Source organism: Lycium barbarum, chromosome 5 (assembly GCF_019175385.1).
Source record: "Lycium barbarum isolate Lr01 chromosome 5, ASM1917538v2, whole genome shotgun sequence".
NCBI classification, from domain to species: Eukaryota; Viridiplantae; Streptophyta; class Magnoliopsida; order Solanales; family Solanaceae; genus Lycium; species Lycium barbarum.
Genome location: NC_083341.1, coordinates 1287227 through 1309028, shown reverse-complemented (window position 1 = coordinate 1309028; position 21802 = coordinate 1287227). Strand labels below are relative to the sequence as shown.

The 21802-nt window shown below is 34.4% G+C and overlaps 3 protein-coding genes across 4 annotated transcripts; 1 reads left to right on the top strand and 2 right to left on the bottom strand.

Moving 5' to 3' along the window:
* Window positions 1–1072: 1072 nt before the first annotated feature.
* On the bottom strand, window positions 1073–4327 carry LOC132640046 (UDP-glycosyltransferase 86A1-like). Its single transcript, XM_060356466.1, has 3 exons — window positions 4187–4327; window positions 2196–2743; window positions 1073–2090 (listed from the first exon to the last, which is right to left on the bottom strand). The coding sequence occupies exons 2-3, from the start codon at window positions 2731–2733 to the stop codon at window positions 1180–1182; spliced, it is 1449 nt and encodes a 482-aa protein (XP_060212449.1). The 5' UTR covers window positions 2734–2743; window positions 4187–4327; the 3' UTR covers window positions 1073–1179.
* Window positions 4328–8261: 3934 nt separating this feature from the next.
* Window positions 8262–13532, top strand: LOC132640045 (protein RESISTANCE TO PHYTOPHTHORA 1, chloroplastic). The gene is made up of 4 exons (XM_060356465.1): window positions 8262–8558; window positions 11598–11808; window positions 12846–13015; window positions 13094–13532. Exons 1-4 carry the CDS (start codon window positions 8310–8312, stop codon window positions 13118–13120), a joined length of 657 nt encoding a protein of 218 aa, XP_060212448.1. The 5' UTR covers window positions 8262–8309; the 3' UTR covers window positions 13121–13532.
* Window positions 13533–13629: 97 nt separating this feature from the next.
* LOC132640044 (probable serine/threonine-protein kinase PBL25) lies at window positions 13630–20127 on the bottom strand. Of its 2 annotated transcripts, none has more exons than XM_060356464.1 (5): window positions 19151–20127; window positions 17563–17717; window positions 16869–17058; window positions 15944–16332; window positions 13630–15064 (listed from the first exon to the last, which is right to left on the bottom strand). In XM_060356464.1, the coding sequence occupies exons 1-5, from the start codon at window positions 19251–19253 to the stop codon at window positions 14447–14449; spliced, it is 1455 nt and encodes a 484-aa protein (XP_060212447.1). In that variant the 5' UTR covers window positions 19254–20127; the 3' UTR covers window positions 13630–14446. The 2 variants fall into 2 exon arrangements, with proteins under 2 accessions (XP_060212447.1, XP_060212446.1); XM_060356463.1 differs by having other exon boundaries at window positions 17563–17735; window positions 19151–20126.
* Between the last annotated feature and the right edge of the window lie 1675 nt (window positions 20128–21802).

Here is a 21802-nt window from a genome sequence, read left to right as displayed (position 1 = left end):
ATAGAGAGGTCGGAACTCTGGTTATTGTTGTATTGCAGTCAAACCTCTCTATAATAACGTTGTTTGATTTGATATTTTTTGGCTACATAGTGAAATGTTGTTATATATAACATGACATCAAAGATCGGTTTCACAGAAAACATGGTAGTTATTGTTAAATGTTGTTATAGAAGATGATTGTTATAGAGAGATTCTAATCAATTTCATGCTAATTTTGTCCAGGAGGTTATGTTATATGGTGAATTAGTGATGCACTTATGCAACCAATATATAGTTCTCAATATGATTTCTATTTTATTTGAGCCGATATCGCCGGAAGGTGTAAGTAGCACATACTGAGGATAAAGCACGAGAAGGTCACTCGAGATGGTTTGGACTTGTTCTGGCTCGACCTATATATGCACCGTAGGTGTAAAACTATGGTAAGTGAAAGTGTTAAAAGGGGACGGATAGACCTAAAATCACATTTCAGAAAGTTGTCTCGAAAGACCAACAAATCCTTGTATCAATGGTGTATGGTAAGTGAAGTTGTTAAAATAGTACATATAGATAAAATTACATGTAAGGAAGTTGTCTCGAAAGACCTGTAAATCCTTGGTATCAATATTGACTTATGGAACCAATATGTAGTTCTCTATATCTATTTTGTTTTATTTGAGCTGATATAGCCTTTTTTGTTTTTTGTTTTTGTTTTTTAGTCATGTATACTGTTTAGATTTTCTTATTTATGTAGAAAAGTTGATATTACAGTTAGGTTTATGAAACTGATGAGACAAGAAAGGTTTACAAACATGTTACGATACTTTGACTCGGAGGCGGATGTAGAAGGTAACTTCTTATGGATTCATCCAAATCCAGTAGTTTTTGCTCGGGGTCTATATATGTGCTAAAAATCAAGTAAATAAGTATAAATAATAGATTTCAAACCCAGTAATGGGATGTGGTAGATCTCAAACTCGGATCGTTCAAATCCTGGATCCGAGTCTGATCTGACTTATTATGGAGTTAGAGTTACATGTGAAGAAGGGCGTGATCATTAATATATTTATTCTTGTTCAATCAATCAGTGGACTAAGCTTCAATCTGGAAATAAGTTGGGATCCGTTATATGGATATGTGTAGTATGCATTTCGTTCCAATACAGATATTTTTCTCCTTACCATACTTAAAGTAATCTGTCTAGTTAATCTTGCCTTTCTGCAGAATTTTGGACTTGAGGTCACAGATTAATTGTTTGTAATTTCTTCCTGAAGATCCGTTTTCGGATAATGCATCTTCGAGCTTCTTCCTTGTTTCCTCTAGATTGATCCTTAATTTATTGGCTTCGGTGATGAAACAGTCGATTTTCCGTGCAATTTCTTGACCTTTGAGGACTCTTCCACTGCAAAGATTAACACCAACTTTCCACTCACTAACCACCAGTTTCCTGTTTGTAAATTGATCAGTGAATATAGGAAAACACAACATTGGAACTTTGCACCAAATACTCTCCAAAACCGAATTCCACCCGCAATGAGTCAAGAATCCTCCTATAGCTTGATGTGAAATTACATCGATTTGGCTACACCACGGCACAACTAATCCCCTGTCTTTTACGTCGTCCTCAAATCTTGATGGCAAAAGATTACTTTCCTCAGACGACGTGATGTCGGGACGAACCACCCAAATAAAACTAACTCTGCTAAGGAGAAGTCCATGAGCCATTTCAAGAATATCTTGTCTACTAATATTTGCAAGACTCCCAAATGAAATGTACATAACTGTACCTTTTGGTTTACTGTTTAGCCACTGGACGGGGTCCGATTCCGTCCATAGGTTTGTTGGTATAGTGCTTTTGGTGAAGCCATTTGGGAAAATTGGTCCAAGTGCATAGAATGGTGTCTTCTCTTGTAGTGCTGATATTGTTGAGGACTCCAGCTCTTGTACCGTGTTGCAGATGATAATGTCCGCTTTCCGTGCATCTTCAAGTGACTTGAACATGTACCGGTGCATTATACCCCATGGCTCGGGATCTTGAATGTATGAAGGAAGATCTCCCGGTTCAATAGCCTCAACGCCTGGTATATAATGTATCGTGTCCTCACGATTATCTGTCAAGAATGGAAATTTTTACTCTATTTCAAGAAGATTTAGCTACAAAATCAAGAGGGAGGGGGGGGGGGGGGGGAGGGGGGGGGGGGGTTAAGAAATCACACCTTGAGAACCAAAGTGACCATTAATTCTTAAGAGGTCCATATGATAGTAACTTGTGAATGCCAGAGCTGGTTCAGTCCACACTGATATGTTAACAAGGTTATATTTCTTAGCAATCTCTGATGGCCAAACATAGAAACTGTCAGCTATTAGGCAAGAAACTGGAGGATTATGGTTGGAATTAACAAGATTTCCAACAAGATCATCCACATGTGCTGAGAAAACATGGAACAAGCCTTCCATGAACTGATCGTGGTTTCCTGCTCGATAGAAATTCAGCGGGAAACCATCGGATATCGTTGTGTATCGAACGTCAAGGCCAGAGTTCCGCGCCTCGGAGAAAATGTCGTAATCCAGGGAGCTGTCGGAGATTGATTGAGCTTTCATCAACCTTTGATGAGTAAATTGTGTATTGACAAAAGTTATGGTGAGACCCTTTGATGCAAGCTTTATTGCAAGATTGATGAATGGTACAATGTGGCCTTGTAGAGGTGCTGGTATCATTATGGCATGAAGCTTTATGTGTTCTTCTGGTTCCATTTTTTTGTGCCTGTAGTAATGGGAAGTTAGTTAGTCCTCAAGCCAATGACATAATTTAAGTTGTATATACTTTTTACAGTATCTGTGAATTTAAGCTGAAACAGCAAGCAACGACGTACACAAAATTCTTCATAAGCGATGGCGGCCTATTATCACAACTCGGCTTGTATGTTGGTTGCGATGGCGGCCTATTATCACAACTCGGCTTGTATGTTGGTTTGGATTTGAGCTTTAAAAATTTTGAAGCTTTACTTTTTGTCCCAATTTGATGTTTATTTTGCATAATTTTCAACTGATGCATCTATAAGATATGTATATTACAACAACATACCCAGTGTAATCCCACAAGTGGATCTGAGGAGGGTAAGATGTACACAGACCTTACCTCTACCTTTGTGTGGTAGAGAGGCTGATATATGTAAATACTATATTAAAGAAATATTATTTACACATATTTGTGTAAATAATATTTCTACCCTCCCCAGACCCCAAGATGTGGGATTTCACTGGGTTGTTGTTGTTGTTGTATTATTTACACATATTTGGTGGACATTCCTGGTCGAGCGGTGTCGGATGACATCCCTTGTTAAAGAGTGTCTCCACCTTTTTTACCGAGTTACCTAATAGTCATGTTTATCATAGAGATTTACATGTAAATTAACTTATAAGTGACTGTGTAGATGTTTGTTATACTGTCAGTGTATAGAACTTAAGCTCACGATAAATTAGGCCCCAGAAACCAACATGGCCAGTAACCTAATTCAAATGATTGGCTTCTTGGATATGGTAAGCTTTCTGGGGTAAAAACTAAAAACTACATAAAAACCAAACATGAACCACTAGGAAGCCAGTCAAGATTTGACATGTTCTGTTTTCCTCATTTCTCCTCCAACTGACTGCTAGATCTCAAGTATGCATTGGTTTAGCCAGAGTGTCTAGAAGTAAATTCAAGTCTAATTCAGCATATAAAATGCTTCAAAGACCAGGCAGATTCAAGATTTGAACTTTATGAATTCGAGTTTGAAATTATACCACAGCCCAACTGATTTACTGTGTTCAAAATCTATCATTTGTACTCATGTGAACTTTTTAATACGTACAGAATCTAAGCAAAAGCTACTGCATCCAAACCATACATAAAAAAGCCAGTTCACAGTTCACAATAATAATAGAAGGTGACTAATCTGAGCCTATGAACTTGTAACACAGTGCTCAAACCTCCCGACAAACAACCACATACTCAGTGTAATCTCACAAGTAGGGCCTAGAGAGGGTAGAGTGTAAGCAGACCCTACAAGAGATGTTGTTTTCGATAGACCCTTGGCTCAAGTAACACAGAAGCAACATCTGAATAGCAAGAAAACTAAAGCAGAGAAGACAACAAACATTTCATCTAAGAAATATTTTCTTCTGTGACATAACCTTTCATTTAAGTTCAAGTTTCAGAACTCACCTGTAAGTTCTTTTTATCTGGGTAAAAATGGATTTTGTGCAGAAATTGTAGTTTCTCAAGCAGGTTCTTGGACAGCTAGCTGAAGGTACAAAGATAGAACGTTGTGGCCTTTATTGCCTATGGGAAAAAGTTGAAGTCATGTCTATGTTTTTTTAAATAAAAAATAAAAAATCTCAGTTCTCTAAATTTTTAATTCTTTTTTCTAGCGTGTGCAGTATAAAAAAATTAGAGCCAGTACTGATTCTTTTATAAATAAAATATTGTAATTTAAGGTTTCAAAGGTACAGGAATCTACTCTAATATAAAAAGAGAAAAAGAAATACTGAAATACAATTTTTGTAAATATTTTTTTATTAATATTTTTTTGGTGCATATGGGTGCTTGGGAGTTAACCATGTGGCTAGTTATGTGTAAATCACAAAGTGTTAAGCTTATCTGCAACCCAATTTCTGTTGTTCGATAAGATGAATTGACTTTATAATATTATGTTGAAAGGGTGTTGAAAATATTGCCTTTTGACTTGGTTATTTTTCTCCTCTTTTACTTATATTTTTCAATTTTTTTTGTAATGAAAGTCTATGTTTGAATATGCATTTAAAAATGATATAAAGAGAATTGTTTTTTTCTTGGATATAACCATTTGGCTAATCTAAATTTGCGCCGCGTAAGATTCATAAAAAGAAAAGTGCTCCTACGTGGAGGTTTTCCCGTTCCCATAACTCAAATCTGAAACCCTTAATTAAGGATGACTAAATTCCCTCGATTACATTGTCCCCTTTTATGGTAAAGATAGTTAGTTTTTAATTATCTGTGATTATTTAGCTAATCTAAATTTTGATCTCTAATTCAATTCGAATAAGCAATTTGTTATTGTTATATTTACATTGGATATTGTATTTGCAAAAGTATTTTTGGTTGACTTTTAGAGAATTTTTAATTTTGGGGAATTGTCTCAAAAGACAAATAAATTGGTAGTATTAGGGTGATATAGGCATGAGAGGTCATGAGTGGGATATAAATTAATTGTATAATTGACCTTGATAGTTTAGGATTAAAGCTTAGTCAATTTAAAATATGGATCGAAAGTTTTCTAATGTTCATTTCAATTTCATCCAGTCTAAAATAATAAAAGTGGAAAAGTAAGACTAAATATTGTACTAAATCAACTCATATATACCATTAATTAATTGAATGGAAGTCGAGCTTCATTATTTTACGTGTGAAACACTAATTTTGAAATAGATAATCAAAGGCTATAACCTCATCTAGCAATTCCATGACTGACGTTACTTCTCATTTTGGAATTGTTCATAAATTAAATCTAATGATATTTTACGATTCAAAGAGTTGAATATTTTTTATGAAAAATCTTTTAGTTTATGTAAGCGTAGTCCATTTTACACGTACACGTCTACAATTCCAATTGTCTTGATTTAATATTTTCACATTTAGAGAGATGTGGAAAAACTATATTTTATTATTTGCAAGTAAAACTATATTTCATAAGTATGAGAAAAACATGCTATTAAACATTGGAACTTGTTAAAACTTAAAAGTAACCAAGACGACAAATGTGGATGAAAGTCATTTAGATAGGACCAAGATTAGAAAAAATGAGATTATATTATATTAGACAAAACAACAATTTCCTATTTTCTCACTCATGTTTTATATGAGGAGCTAGACTAAACACAAAGCTTAATATTAAAATAATTATAAGAAGTTAGTTTGATATATGATATTAAGTTTAGAATTTAAAATTAGGATAGTTAGGTGAATTTGAATTATTCAGAGTTGTAAAATTTATAACTAATAATTCCTGCAAAATGATAGAGTATCAAATATCTTTGAAATATATTGGCATAATACATAAACAGATTCTCAAATTTAGTTTCAGCTGGCAAGTATGCCCTCCAACTTTGAGTGTGCACAAGTAGACACCTCAACTTGTCTCCACTTTGTCAGTTGAACATTCTAACTTACAAAATGATCATCTAAACACCTCAACTTGTATAAAGTACACCTTAAAAAGTTATGTGCCACGTCAGCATTTGTGTTTACGTGTTCAACTTTATACAAGTTGAGGTGCCTACTTATGCAGATACAAAGCTGAAGAGCATACTTGTCAGCTGATGCCAAGTTTGAGGGCCTGTTTATGTATTATGCCAAATATATTTGAATGGAACTAACGCATGCCATATAAATTAAAATTAAGGGGCGAGTGATATATTCGTTATTATTGCATAACGTTATTACCTACTGACCAATGAAGTGAGGTTCAGAATTATGGAATTTTAAGTTGGCATCCTAACAGAATAAAAACATTAGTTAATTTCTTCGAGTTATTCTATCTTGTGCTGGCCCGAAATTTTTTGGGTCTAGTTAGCTCATAAGGAAGAGGGCAATTCGCAGGAATGTCCTTATTTTGGGGTTGTTTTTTTATTTTTTGTCCCTCATATTGGTGATCTTTAATTTTTGTCCTTCGCCTAATACCATGAGGTTTGGAGTTCGAACCCCGGCTTAATCAAAAGAAAAAAAATCGCAAGGCAGAGTTTTATAACAAATTTAGGCCTATTCGAGCCAAAGTTAGGCATGCAAGCAGAATTTTGTCTGCTTCAGGCAGAGTTTCAAACTCCACTTTAAGGTAGAGGTTTAAGGCAGAATTTTGCCTTGAATTTCTGCCTTGTGAATTTAAATTCTACCTGACAATTTTTTTTAAAATTTTTGACTAAGCGGGAATTTGAATCCTAAATCTAAGTGTGCTAGGCAAAGGACAAAAATTAAAAACCAATAATTTGAGGGATAAAAATTAAAGACCAGTGCATTTGAAGGACACTGCGCACAAAAAAGTTTAATGAAGAGTCACCTTTTTTTTTTACTTTGAACAAATTTGACCACTCGGCCAAAATAATTATAACCATTAGCTAAATGTACAAAAATATATATACTAGTATAAAATAGGGATAATAATATATTTGGTCCATAAGATATTTTAAATTATGCTTTTAGTTCTTGTGATATATGACTTAGCATATTTGACATTAAATCAATTAAAATGTGTATTCACACGTGATATATGACTATATATAGAATTATAGCACTGAAATCAAAAATATATATACTAGTATAAAATAGGGATAATAATATATTTGGTCCATAAGATATTCTAAATTATGCTTTTAGTCCTTGTGATATATGACTTAGCATATTTGACATTAAATCAATTAAAATGTGTATTCATATGTGATATATGACTATATATAGAATTATAGCACTGAAAAATATAAATTAATAATACAAATTTAACATGCTACGTGAGTAATTAAGTGGTGGAGTAGTAAATAGTTAGGCTCAAGATGCCACAACCGTTACCATTTTTGGTCATATATGTCATTATTCACTGACAGAATTCTACTACTGTCATATGTTGACATGTGGCGTTATCTAAACCCTTCATTTTACTAGTAACATATATGAGTCATTTCGTTAAGTCCAGTGACATATTTAATTGGATTATGAATCTAAGAATTAGAAAAGGAACTGGAAAGTAACTCAAAGATGCCATTGAACATAATGAAATGGCTCATCATATATGTCATACAGTGGCGGAGCCAAGATTTTAACAAGGGGTTTAAAAATATAAAGAAGCAGAAAAATGAAGAAGCCAAGAAAGTTCAACGTCTACTATATATACATAAAAATAATTTTCACCTTATATATACAGTGTAATTTTTCGCCGAAGGGGATTAGTGATAATGTCACGTGTTAAGATATGATAATAATAGAGTTCCGTTAGTGAGTAATGACATATATGATTCAAACTGAAAACGACAATAGCATATTTGAGTCAAACTATTAATCAGGTGCATAAATAAAAATTTTCTCATATTTTCATTGCATATTTGAGGGTCATTTGGAGCCACAAACTAAAATTGACACTCCTCTTTTATCCTTCCCATATTTCAACATTTTCTTGATATGTACACCTCTTACTTTCACCAAAAAAAAAAAAAAAAACCCAACTTCTATACAATGTTGTAGCTGTACATAAGTCTGAACCCCCCCCCCCCCCCCCCCCCAAATTTGTAGCCAAAAAAAAAAAAAAAAAAAAAAAAATCCAAAGATGAATTTATCTACAATGTCAGCATCAGTTTTAAACTGTCAAATTTTGAAATTTATCCAACCCCACAAAAAGGGGTTCTTGAAATCTCCATTGATTAGTGGAAAAAGTTGCAAATTTTGTGTTTTTGCAAGTTCAAATGAGTTGGATAAACAAATAGTTGAAAACCCAAAAGAGGAAATACAAGAAAAGACTAATGGGGAAAATTCTACTGGTCCTAGTGCTGTTCTTGATAATAAGGAACTTAAAAAGGTAAGATTTTTATGTATTGTTTAATCAATTTTGTCCAATTTTTCATATGCTTAGTTTCATTATTAATTGGTTTTGCTGTTCTTGATTATAGGAACTCAAAAAGGTTATATTTTTATGTATTGTTTACTCAGTTTTATCCATTTTTCATATGCTTAGTTTCATTATTAGTATAAGGAACTCAAAAAGGTGATATGTTTATGTATTCTTTACTCAGTTTTATCCAACTTTATATGCTTAGTTTCATCATTAACTGTGTCTTGCTGTTGTTGATAATAAAGAACTCAAAAAGGTGAGATTTTTATTCATTCTTTGCTCAGTTTTATCCATTTTTTTACGGGCAAGTTACACATTTGGCCGGTCGGTCAAAAATAATTACATTCGCTTGCCAAATATACAAAATAAAAACACTATTATGTATGAAAAATGTAAATTATACATTGATATACAAAAAATATACATCTGTTGGCTATTAGTTTGGTGAAGGGCTATTTATCTCAATTTCTCTCTTTTTTCTCGATATGCTTAAATTCATCACTAGTTGGGTTTTGCTGTTCTTGATAACAAGGAACTCAAAAAGGTGAGATTTTTATGTTTTTTCTGCTTAGTTTTATCCATTTTTTCATATGCTTAGATTCATCATTAGTTGAGTTTTGCTGTTCTTGATAATAAGGAACTCAAAAAGTTGAGGTTTTTGTTCATTCTTTACTCAGCTTTATGACTTTGAGCCCGTTTGGATTGGCTTATAAGTTGCTTATAAGCTGTTTTCAGTTTTTTTGAGTGTTTGGCTGGCCAGCTTAAAGTCATTTTGTGCTTAAAATAAGCTCAAAAAAATAATTGGGCCCATTTGACTTAGTTTATCTAAAGCAGCTTATAAGCTGTTTTCAGCTTATAAGCCAAAAAAAAATAAGTTAGACATAAGCCTAACTTAATTTTTTTTAGCTTATAAGCTGTTTGCAGCTTGTAGGCATAAGCCCATCCAAACAGGCTCTTAATCCAATTTTTGATATAGCTAGTAGGTGTTTGGACATGAATTGAGTGATACTTTAAAAAAGTATTATTTAAATTTAGGTTGAAGAAGGGTATTTGGAAGTTGAAGTTGTGTTTGGACATGCATTTCACTTCGAAAAATGGGTTCTTGAAATCTCCATCAATTAGTGGAAAAAGTTGCAGATTTTGTGTTTGTGCAAGTTCAAATGAGTTGGATAAACACGTAGGTGAAAACCCAAAAGAGGAAATACAAGAAAAGAGTAATGGGGTTATGATTAACAGTGAGGAAGAAGAAAGAATAGATGAAAATTCTACTTCTAATGGTCCTAGTTCTGTTCCTGATAATAAGGAACTCAAAAATGTAAGATTTTTATGTATTATTTGCTCAGTTTTATCCAATTTTTTATTGGCAGGTTACACATTTGGCCGGTCGGCGAAAATAATTACATTCACTAGCCAAATATACAAAAAAAATATACACTTTTATGTATCAAGAATGTATATTATACGTTGATATACAAAAAATATACACTTTTATGTATCAAGAATGTATATTATACATTGATATACAAAAAATATACACTTTTATGTATCAAGAATGTATATTATACATTGATATACAAACAATATACACTTTTAAGTATCAAGAATGTGTATTATACATTGATATACAAAAAATAATAATTTGCTGGCTATTATTTTGGTGAGCGGCTATTTATGTCATTTTCTCATTTCTCTATATGCTTAGATTCATCATTAGTTGGGTTTTGATGTTCTTGATATAAGGAGCTAAAAAAGGTGAGAGTTTTATGTATTGTTTACTCAGTTTTATCCATTTTTCATATGCTTAGTTTCATTATTAGTTGGGTTTTGATGTTCTTGATAATAAGGAGCTAAAAAAGGTGAGATTTTTATGTATTGTTTACTCAGTTTTATCCATTTTTCATATGCTTAGTTTCATTATTAGTTGGATTTTGCTGTTCTTGATAATAAGGAGCTCAAAAAGGTGATATTTTTATGTATTGTTTACTCAGTTTTATCCAATTTTTGATATGCTTAGTTTCATCATTCAAGTTGTTATATTAATTGGGTTTGCATCTATGTTACTCGAACTCTTCAAAAATATAGACGGTGTGTGTCGGATTCTCCAAAAGTAGTGTATTTTGGAGGATCCGACTCTGGTACGACAACATTTTTGGAGAGTTCGAGCAACTTAGGTTTGCAGTGCTTGTGTTTTGTCTACTTATTAGAAAGTTCCGGTCCATTTTGTTGTCATGTTTACTAGAAATAATTCGTCCACAATATTCGTCATATTAGAAAATAAAGAAAGAATTAGTTTTTTTTCCGACCTTTATCCTTACTCTAATAAATGCGGGGAGAGATTAATGTGGTGAAAGGAAGAGTGGCATTAATTGAAAACAAAGAATAATAAGGGTAATTTAATCAAATTATCTTTTTAATTAATGTTTTCCTAAGGGGCGTGCAAAGGACAAACATGACAAGGAAAATGGACCGGAGGGAGTATAAGTTTAGTCATAGCACCAAAACAGTGCTAATATTACAGAAGCATTACAAAAAAGCATTACTTCAGAGGTGAAAGGAGCTAATGAAACTTTACAAGCATGACCCTTTTATAGTCTAACTGCGTATGGGTGAACATTGTAAAACACTGCCGATCTTAAATCAAGATAAGGAGAATGCTTGAAGTAAGTTTGCAGGCTGCGTGAAATAGTCTAATTATAAGGAATCCTTTGAAAGATACAGAGCTAGCTTTTGGAGTTGAGTTAGTCCCAAGGTCCATTTCTTAATAACTAGAATTAGCACAAAAGAGAGGTCCAATAGTATGAAAAATTGTTGATTATGCACGAGTTTTCGTCATTGAGGATATTAGAAATGATCCATTTGGTAATTCTCTAAAAAGTTTTAAAAGACTTTTCTAAACTTAGCTGCTAAATTTGCAACTTGAAATTTTCTTTTTAATATTTATGTATACACGGACAAATATAATTTGACTAATTATATGTGTATTAACTTCAAAATACTCTGTACCAGGCTGTTCTAAAGACTGCTTCAACGTTTGCACCGAGGGCTTCCACTGCTACGAAAAACCCTGCTAAACCGGGAACTGTTTTATACACTGTTTTTGAAGTGCAAGCCTACGCTTCATTGTTATTAGGTGGAGCTCTCTCCTTCAATCTCATATTCCCCTCAAACGAACCGGACATCTGGAGACTAATGGGAATGTGGTCCATATGGATGTTTAGTAAGTAATATCCCCTCCGTTTCAATTTGTTTGTCTTACTTTCCTTTTTAGTCTGCTTAAAAAAGAATACCTCTTTCTATATTTAGTAACTCTTTACACCCAAAATGCTACATGACATATTTAAGACCACAAGAGTTAATGGCATTTTGGTACATTATACACATCTTTAGTTTAAGACCACAAGATTCAAAAGTCTTCGTTACTTTTTTTAAACTTCGCGCCCAGTCAAACTAAGACACATAAATTGAAAATGAGGGAGTAGTACAAATTAGAATACTGCTGCATTAGTGATTTGAAGCTACTTTTATGAAGTAGATATGTATGGTTCATCTTTCCGTTAATTCAATTCGTTCTCCTTTCACTATTCTCTCAACCGGAGGACTATTATTTGGAGTTCCATTTGCAGCTTTAATTGGTCGCTATTTGAAATCTGATGTTACTTCATTCAGATTGTTTTCTCAAATGTCTGTTCATGCCTCATCATGGAAGTCAAAAAAGTAATTGTCTAAAGGATATATTATTTTCATATTTTAGATACAATTTTCCTCAGTATGGTATCTTATATTCATGAGATTCATTGTGATTTGAGTTGCTATGTAAACAGTGTTCAACATTTTTTTGTTATTACAAACTCCAGTCTCGATTGTAAATGCAAAGTTCAACTAAGGACTATAATTTGTAAAGGGCAGCCCAGTGAACAAAGCATCCTGCGTTAGCAGATTCCGGGAAGGGCTGCAACCCAAGGGGTGTGATGTAGACAGCCTAACCATTAGTGGCTGCTTCCACGGCTCGAACCTGTGACCTATAGGTCACACAGAGACAACTTTTATCATTGCTCCAAGGCTCCCTTTCAAGGACTTTAATTTTTCTATCTCCCCAAGATATTAAATTTTTGACTGTATATATGCGTTTAAAATATAAATATCCTTTTAAAAACATACACCTTTATAGGTGTCAAAAGTTAATTTATAGCCTTACTGCTATTCCCTCAATTTAACTGTAGATCTGAACTAAAATGTTAACTTCTATTATTGCAGCTATTCCTTCCCTTCGGGCTCGAGACTGCTCGAAGAATGAGAAAGAAGCTCTCAATTATCTTTTTCTCCTTGTTCCTTTGATTAATGTTATAATCCCGTTCTTCTTGAAGTCATTTGCTGTCGTTTGGTCAGCGGATACTGTAGCATTTCTTGGGATGTATGCATGGAAGGTATTTATTTTTTCCAACAATACTCACATTGAGAATTGTTTATATTATCCTCTCTATTAACATACTTCTTTCGTGCAGCTCGGATGGCTACAGAAAGAGCAATAACAAAAGAAGTGAAGGATCAGTGTTGCTCGTGTAGCTGCAAATACGTAGCTTGTTCAGCTGATATAATCTCAACTATAGCTGCTTATGGTTCACGTCAAGGCTACTATATCATGATCCGTTTGAAAAATGAAAACATCTAGAAGCACAATAAGAGTATCTCGGATCAAGTTGCCTTGCTTTTCAGCTAGTTGGAGTTATGAGTTTACTGGTAACAGAGTAGATATTCATTTCCTTTTAATTTCATGTGCTCTGTGTATTTTGTCACCCTTAAGAAAGTACAACACGTTCTCTATCCTTCTTTGTACCGACGATAAATTACCGTTAAAAAAGTACATGTACTTTCCCTCCTTTTATGTACAGACAATAGATTGTGAAGATGAATTTTTGAAGCCCTAAAAATACTTCTGCGAAATGACTCTTTTATGCTTACATTGAAATGAACTGCTTTAGCTTGAAGTAAAAAACATAATCAGATAGAATTCATTTTTTTAATGACATTTTATATACTATGTAGGTCATCTTAAAATGTTCTTTGTATATCTCTTCTTGCATAAATGAAAAATCAAATCTTGAAACTACTAGTATAATAAACTTATTAGCTTCTTTGATGCAGCTTAAAACTACTATTATAGTACACTTACTAGCTTATTCAAGCCATAATAATATATTGGTACGGGGGCTGGGCTGGTACAGGCACGGTCCGGGATTTTAGCTGGCCAGGCATCCCTCTACCCCTTATCCTATCCCCCTTACCTGCACGTGGGACTGGAACCGGGTTGGGGCGGGATGGAATCGGGACAGCCCGGCCCACTGGACAGCTTGTGGCTTATTGGCCTGAGATCTCCGCACACAAGCTGCTATATTTTATAGTGAAACAATTTACTCAAAAAGCTTATTGCTCATAGCCAAAATGTAAAAATTAAGTTTGTCAAAATGGAAATATGAAATATGGAAAAGGTTAATTACAGGGTACAGTTACATGTTTTTCTTCTATATACTCTGGAATGATTTGAATCATTACTTTGATGTTCTGATTCCTCCTTGCGATGTGACTTGAATATGCACCAAAACTTCCATAATTAGAATTTAAGCTCTTCTTGCCTTAACAAAATCAATAATTACGTGAGCCCATGTTTGTTTTTACTTCTGCAATTTGTACTGTTACCTGTTCCCTTGGATCTTTTTGCTTGGTGCTCAAACCAACTTTTCTATATGTGACTTAACTTTGAATCCGTGCTGTTTTTGCAACCATCATTGACATTGTTGCCCGTTAAATTCATTACTTGCATTCTTTTTATGGTTCCTTGTGATATTACTGTTGGATGTTCAGTTACTTGAACTTTTAGTGCGGGAATTTACCTTGCTTTTATGCCTCGAACGCGAACCAAATTTTCTAGATTTTGTTGTGACTTCTCCACGTTCATCATCTCCATTGTCGTCCTCATATTCTGAAGATCCCGATGCACTTCCATATCCAAACTCGGAGCTTCCTTTATCATCCTCTCGACTGCTACGAACTTTTTGAGACTGTCGTTTGCCGCTAGCTTTTTGAGAGCGTTCTTTGTCACGGGCTTTTTCGTCATTTTGTTCGTCACTCTCACTGTATTCATCCTCATCATCGGAATAATCTTCTGAATCACCTTGGTCCCCATTTTCTGAACCTTCTTGATCTTCGTTATTCGGACTCGACTTTTCAATATTTGATGTCGGGGTCGGAGTCGGAGCTGGAGGTGAACTAGGCATAGGGTCATCTGGGCTGGGCATTGTAAGAAAACTAAGAGCAGCTACAACATCACCAATCAAAGGACGAACCATTGGTTCGTCTTGAAGGCACATTGCTGTAACCCCAACTGCTTGATTTAAACTTTTGACAGGAAACTTCTTCCCGAGACGCGGATCTGCTAATTCAGGGAACCTCTTTGGATCCTTGAAATAGGGTTGTGCCTATTAAAATCCACATACATTTGGTGACCAGTTAGAACTGTATTCAAATTTCCTTTAGTTTTTAGTCAAAATGAAACACAAGAACTTTGAGATTAAAGGGCAGCACAGTGCGCGAAGCATCCACATTCACGCAAGGTCCGGGGAAGGGCCACAAGGGGGTGTAATGTAAGTAGCTTACCCTGACACAAGCATCAGTGGGTGATTCCACGGCTCAAATCGATGACCTATAGGTCACATGGAGACAACATCACCGTTGCTCACAGGCTCTATTTCCGAGAAAATGACAAAAATGGTCTCTTATGTTTGGGAGTAAGTTCAAAACAGTCCCTAAAGTATGCTCTAAACAGTTTTGGTCCTTTAAGTTTGCCAAAAGTTAACGCTTTTGGTCTCAGTCAAATATTTTAACAAACTCCATCTATCAGATTTGATGGAAACTATGAAAAAAGAAGAATTTAGCGGGAACTCACAGTTGGAGGGATATTTTTTGGAGTTTCTGCTATTTTTTGTATCTTTCTAGAGTCCGTTGCAGTTTTGATGTGCAATTTCTACTATTTTTGTCTACTTTTTGGTGTCTAGTACAATTTTTTGTGTTGCAGTTTCTAGGATTTGATGGAACTTTTCGAGTGATCTTGATTAAATCTTTTTTCCCACAGTTTCCGTCAAATCTAATCGACGTAGCTTGTTAAATATTTGACGGAGATCAAAAGTGTTTAACTTTTGACCAACTTAAAGGACCAAAACTGTTCAGAGCATACTTTGGGGACTATTTTGAACATACTCCCAAACATAAGGGACCATTTTTGTCATTTTCTCCTCCCCTTCACAAGAACTTTGAGATTAAAAATAAATAAATTCTTGTGATAGAATGAGAATACTCACCCAAGCAACTAAGTTTTGCTCATCTGTTGGCCTCGTACTATCCACCGCTCGACGCCCCGTTATAAGTTCAAGCAAAACAACTCCAAAAGAATATACATCTGACTTCGAAGAGAGTTCACCGGCTCTTTCAAACTCTGGGGCGCAATAACCGGTTCCCATCATCATTGGCGACATGTTTGACTTACTCCCTCCACCTGCTAGCTTAGCAAGACCGTAATCTGAAAGTCTAGGATTAAAATCCTTATCCAATAGAATGTTTGTGCCTTTCAAATCGCGATAAATTATTGGCGGGTTGGCCTTTTCGTGTAGATACTCAAGTCCGTTAGCAGCACCTAAAGCTATCTTCATTCTGGATAGCCAATCTAGTGGCTTTTTATCCTCTTTGATATCTGGTATGTAACAGAATTAGTTAGTACAGAATCAAGAAAGTTTATGACAACATGAAAGGGGAAGAGTAGGGTGGGCTTATGTGCATAAACTCAATTTGCTCGGACTCTTCAAAAATATCAATGGGTGCATGTCAGATCCTGATCTCCACAGGTATAGTCAGACCTCTCTATAACAGTCATCCTCTATAATCACATTTCACCATAATAACCATATTTTCTGTGGAACCGATCTTTCATGTTATGTTATAATATATGCTCTCTATCTATGTTGCTCGGACTCTTCAAAAATGCTGACGTGTGCATGTCGGATCCTCCAAAAGTAGTGCATTTTGGGAGGATCCAACACTGGTTCAGCAACATTTTTGGAGAGTCCGAGCAACATAGTTCTCTATAACAGCATTTCGCTATAGTAGACAAAAACTATCCAGACAAACGATGCCGTTATAGAGAGGTTTGACTTAGTTCATTTTTGGAGGATCTGACACGAATGTGACAACATTTTTAGCGAGTCTGAGCAACATAGCTGATAAACTTACCAAGGAGATGATCCTCTAGGCAACCCCTTGGCATGTATTCAAAGACCAAAATCCTCTGATCACCATCAGCACAATATCCAATGAGATTGACTAAATTTGGGTGCTTCAGGAGAGTCAACTTTTTGACCTCAACAAGAAACTCATGGTTTCCTTGTGTACCGCTCCTGTCTAGTTGCTTCACTGCCACAATCTATATAGGTACAAACCAAACATCAAGACTGAAATCTTACTTCAACCTAATACATGTGGACATCAATAAATGGTGTGTTTGGTATGTCGGAAGTCAGTTCTCGGGAAATATTTTCTGAAAATGACTTTATTTTTGTAAATATTTTCTGGTGTTTGGATGGAGAGTGAGAAATCTTTTTCAGAAAAATTATTGAGTATGGATTGATAATCTTTGCAAACTAGATAGTATTTTCATGGAATTTTTGAATATTATAGATTGACAGTAATGTCTACGTTATAGCTAGAACGGTCATTTGAAGTTAAGAGTTTAGGATAATTGTAAAGTGAGAGAAGTCATTTTCCCCTTCTTGGTGAAAATGTTTTCTGGCAACCAAACACCAGAAAGTGACTTAGTTTGTGAGAAACATTTTGCAGATTACATTTTCCCAAACACACCTAAAAAGATCCTCATTCATCAGGTTAGAATCACAACAAAGCTGAAAGAGAAAGTTTAAGGTAATTTTACCTCTCCACCTTGAAGTGTTCCCTTGAACACTCTTCCAAATCCACCTTCACCTATCAGGCATTCTTGCTTGAAATTCTTTGTTGCACTGGCGAGCTCACGGAATGTGTAAGTCTTGGCATTGCTATCCCCATTTTCAGCAGGGTTAACTGTGTCGCCTTTGTGAAATGGTTCAGCTGGTCGGTTAATCCAAAATGCATTGAGAAAGTGAATATAAAGCCTACAAATGTGCGAGGAAAACTACACAAGACATGCTTGTAGCAACACACCATCTTTCCTAGTTAGGAAAGTCAATGTTGCTTGGTCTCTTCAAAAGTGCTTCCAAGTGCGTATCTGATCCTCCAAAAGTAGTGTATTTTTGGATGATCCGACACGGGTGCAACAACATTTTTGGAAAGTCGGAACAACATAGAGGAAAGTAGAGAAATGATGACATGCGTTGGCAAGCCAGAAGAGCTACCATAACAGTGATAGAAATATCCTTTTGTATTTACCTTTTTACTGCTTGTGGATGATAACATGTTTCTTTTGAATTCTCCAGTTGCTGGAATACTTAGAGCATGAGCATATTTTGTCACTTGTTCATAACCATCTATTATTTCTTTTATATCTATCTGTTGACTAGTTCTGCATGGTGAAGTATTTCTTCTGCTGAATTCTCTAATTGCTAGAATGCTTGGTGCATGAGCCAAAAGGGGCAATTGGTGGCACTAAGTTCACACTATGTGCCAGACCACATTATGTCTTATATACGCAACCTTAATTACCTTGCACTTCTACAAGAAACTGGTTTCACGGCTTGAACTCGTGACCTCATGGTCACCCGACAACAACTTTTACTGTTGGTGCATAAGCATATTTACTCAAAAGGGGGTTTTTCCTAATCAAATCTTGCCTCCATGCCCAGATTGTCTAAAAATATTGGCTTTCTACACTGCATTAGTATATTGTGATCTGTGAATGGTTAGGGTGATGCTGTTGTCCTTTCTTCCAAATTTATGAATGGAAAAAGTCCTAAACGGAGGCAAAAACACTAGGTGATTGCTCCCTATCCGTTGAAGTCTTGGTGGACACAATTACCCGGTACCTGTGTTAGTGGGATGTAGCAGGTACCCGGGAATTAATCGAGGTGTACGCAAGCTGGCCCGAAGATCACGGTTATAAACAAAAAAGGCCTAAGAGAACCATTAACTTATTTTCATTTTAATGCTACTGTACTAGAGTTGTAACTCAGGGATAACTTTGAAAATTAATTTACCTGCTAAGTTCTAGCTCTTTTCTGAATTTCTATGTTTCTTTCAAGAAAATGCTGCTGATGAAACACCTAAAATGTTGCAAGCTTTCATATCTTTCGTATCTGGTTTGATGGCATACCATTCAAATTCCTTTTTCATTCTTGTCAATACACAAGAAAAATTGTTGTAGAAGACAGATTTTTAGACATGAAAAAAAAAAATGGTAGGGAAACTAAAAAGGAACATCAAATTATATACATGTTACATAAAAGAACACAATCATATGAACAATTCATTTTCTTTAAATTTCAAAGATCTATAAGAAGAATTCAAGTAATTATGTTAAAACATCATACCGGGATTTGGTGGGGTGGTTGAGATTCCTTCTTTAGGACGAGCAATCGGTACCTCCTCAGGAGGCGATTCGGCTTTTTTCTTAAAGCAAGGGAGGCAACTCATGTTCTTGATCCTCTCAAGAGATCAAAAAAAAAAAAAAAAAAAAAATATCCACAACCCCTCAAGAAAAAACAAATTAAAGAAAAAAAATATATGAATTAATATGAGTTGTGTATATTTACAAAAGGAGCTCAAATGAAACAAAAAAAGTCTACAAGAAAAAAATATTATTATTTCTTCACGTTGTTGTTCCTCTCAAGATTCCAAAAAAATGCTTAAAATTAAAAATGCATGCATTCATGATCATCACGTTGCAAAGCTTTAGGTTAGAAAATGGAAATAAAAATTAATTAGGAGGAGGAAAAGGGGTCAGCAATGCCCTTTTCCTCTCATCCTCCCCCAGTTCTGGTTCAAGAAAGGGTCAACGTAAAGATATTATTTCGATATAATTTCTATAGTTTTTCTTTACGCGAACGGGTCTTGTAAAAAAATAGAATTTCATATTGAGCTCCAGTGTACAATTATTTTTTTTGTTTGCTTGTTTGTTTGGATAAGATAGCTACTTAGATGGGAGGGGAGGGTCTCTTCCTAGAGGTTGAGGAGGTGTTAGAAATTGTAGGAAAACAAAATCACTTGGAGGGGAGGCAGGGAAAAACTTTTTTTTTTTCTTTTTTTCTTTTTTACTATTTTGCTTTTTTGGTTTTATTTTCTTTCCTCTCCTTTTCTTGGGGGGTGGGGGTTGTAGAACAATTTTGCTATAGAAAATTGGGTTATTTTCGAAAATGTACAACTTTTGAAAATATTTACATTATACCATACTCCCCGGTTCAAAAAGAGTGTTCACTTCGCCATTTACACACTCCTTAAGAAAATGCTAACTTCTAGGTAAAAAATAGGTAATTTGACTAAATTGTCCCTAATTAAATGGATATTGAGATTTGGTCACTAACACCTAAAAAGGGAAAATCTGAAAATAAGATTAATTCTTTCTTGTTTTAGTAAGTAGACACCCTTTTTTTCAGAATTTGTTACTGTATACTGTATTTGTTCAAAAAGAGTATACTGTATACATACAAGCTATTTTTCAGAATTGGTATCTACGTTTACTACGTATATACATACAACCTATTTTTCAGAATTTGTTATGCTATACAAAACGAAAAGCAACTTATCAATTTAACATGCTCTCGTAACGTATTCCTTGATGTCATTTAAATTTTCTGTCTTAATCGATAAAAGGAAAAAATTCACAATGGACTTCTAATAGAGGTTGAAAAGAACAATATACTTTGAAATTTTTTAAACAGTTGGATTAACTTGAAATACCGTGATGTATTATATTCCCCAAAATACCTATTTTTTTCTTAGTTATATTGGAAAATATGTGGAAACTTTTGCCATGTGGCATTTTTACGACTTAAAGTTATTAGTAAACTAATCTCGGCATTTAAAAAAGCCAAAAAGTAAGAAAGTTAAAGATGTCATTCGACTTTATTAATAAAGCATAATTCAAGTATTTTACTACAATAATTTTGAACGTTTTTATTTCTAAAAATGTCAACATATTATTTGAGATATAATTCTGAAAAGATATTTTCCTCATTAAATTTGTCAATAAAAAGGAGCTTTGTGTAGTCGACGTACTCTTACAGTTATGGAATTAGTATCATGTTTATTTTTTATTAGGGTGAAAATTATTTTAGTCCTCTAATTTTACTCTAAAAGTCAAATACCTCCTCCAATATTGAACAATCTACATTTTCATCCTCTTAGCTCAACTTCAGACTATTGAGCGTTAACTATAGATTAGTTGACCCGATTATTAAAGGGGTAAAATAAAATTTCACTTATATTCTTAATTAATAAATGGGTGCCCTAATTAATCATATATTATTTTCCTACAGTTTTCCTCCGTTAAGTAATTCTAACACTTCTCTACCTCAATTAATAATTCTCAGCCTAACCAATTCTTCATATTTTCACGGAACCTTTCAGACCCTTGTAACAATTGTTTACTAATCTAGAATTTGTCATCTCAACATTTGAATTTTTGAATAGCTTTACCTCTGGCGACCTTTGCTATTCTTCTTTTCAAATGTGAAGACAAATGCAGAGATGAAAATCCAAAATGGCTGCTGAAAATATGAAGAATTGGTTAGGCTGAGAGAAATTAATTAAGACAGAGACGCGTTAAAATTACTTAACGAAGGAAAATTGTGAGAAAATAATATGATTAATTAAAGCACCCACTAATTAATTAAGAATATAACTGAAATTTCATTTTACCCCTTTAATGATCGGTCAATTAATCTAAAGTTACCGGTCAATAGTCGGAAGTTGAGATAAGAGGATGAAAATGTCAATTGTTTAATGTTGGGGGAGGTATTTGATTTTTAGAGTAAAGTTGAAGGACTAAAATAATTTTCACCTTTTTTTTTTATGAAGCTAAACAATAAGAAATATGTACAGGGCCAAGATTATGTTCGAAACCCCAATCTAAATTAAGCTAGTAATGCGCTTGATCAGTAGGACTAGGGCTGCATATCGGTCGATTCGGTTCGGGTTTGAAAGTTATCGGTTATCGGTTTGTAGAATTGTTAAACCGTTAAGAT

Coding starts and splice junctions, on each gene's coding strand:
- LOC132640044 (XM_060356463.1), bottom strand. CDS start 19,253: ATGAGTTGCCTCCCTTGCTTTAAGAAAAAAGCCGAATCGCCTCCTGAG. Junction 17,736..19,150: donor AACCACCCCACCAAATCCCG/GTATGATGTTTT, acceptor TTAACCGACCAG/CTGAACCATTTCACAAAGGC. Junction 15,065..15,943: donor AGCAAAACTTAGTTGCTTGG/GTGAGTATTCTC, acceptor GGATTTTAATAG/GCACAACCCTATTTCAAGGA.
- LOC132640045 (XM_060356465.1), top strand. CDS start 8,310: ATGAATTTATCTACAATGTCAGCATCAGTTTTAAACTGTCAAATTTTG. Junction 11,809..12,845: donor GTGGTCCATATGGATGTTTA/GTAAGTAATATC, acceptor CTATTATTGCAG/CTATTCCTTCCCTTCGGGCT. Junction 13,016..13,093: donor TTGGGATGTATGCATGGAAG/GTATTTATTTTT, acceptor TCTTTCGTGCAG/CTCGGATGGCTACAGAAAGA.
- LOC132640046 (XM_060356466.1), bottom strand. CDS start 2,733: ATGGAACCAGAAGAACACATAAAGCTTCATGCCATAATGATACCAGCA. Junction 2,091..2,195: donor TGGTCACTTTGGTTCTCAAG/GTGTGATTTCTT, acceptor CATTCTTGACAG/ATAATCGTGAGGACACGATA.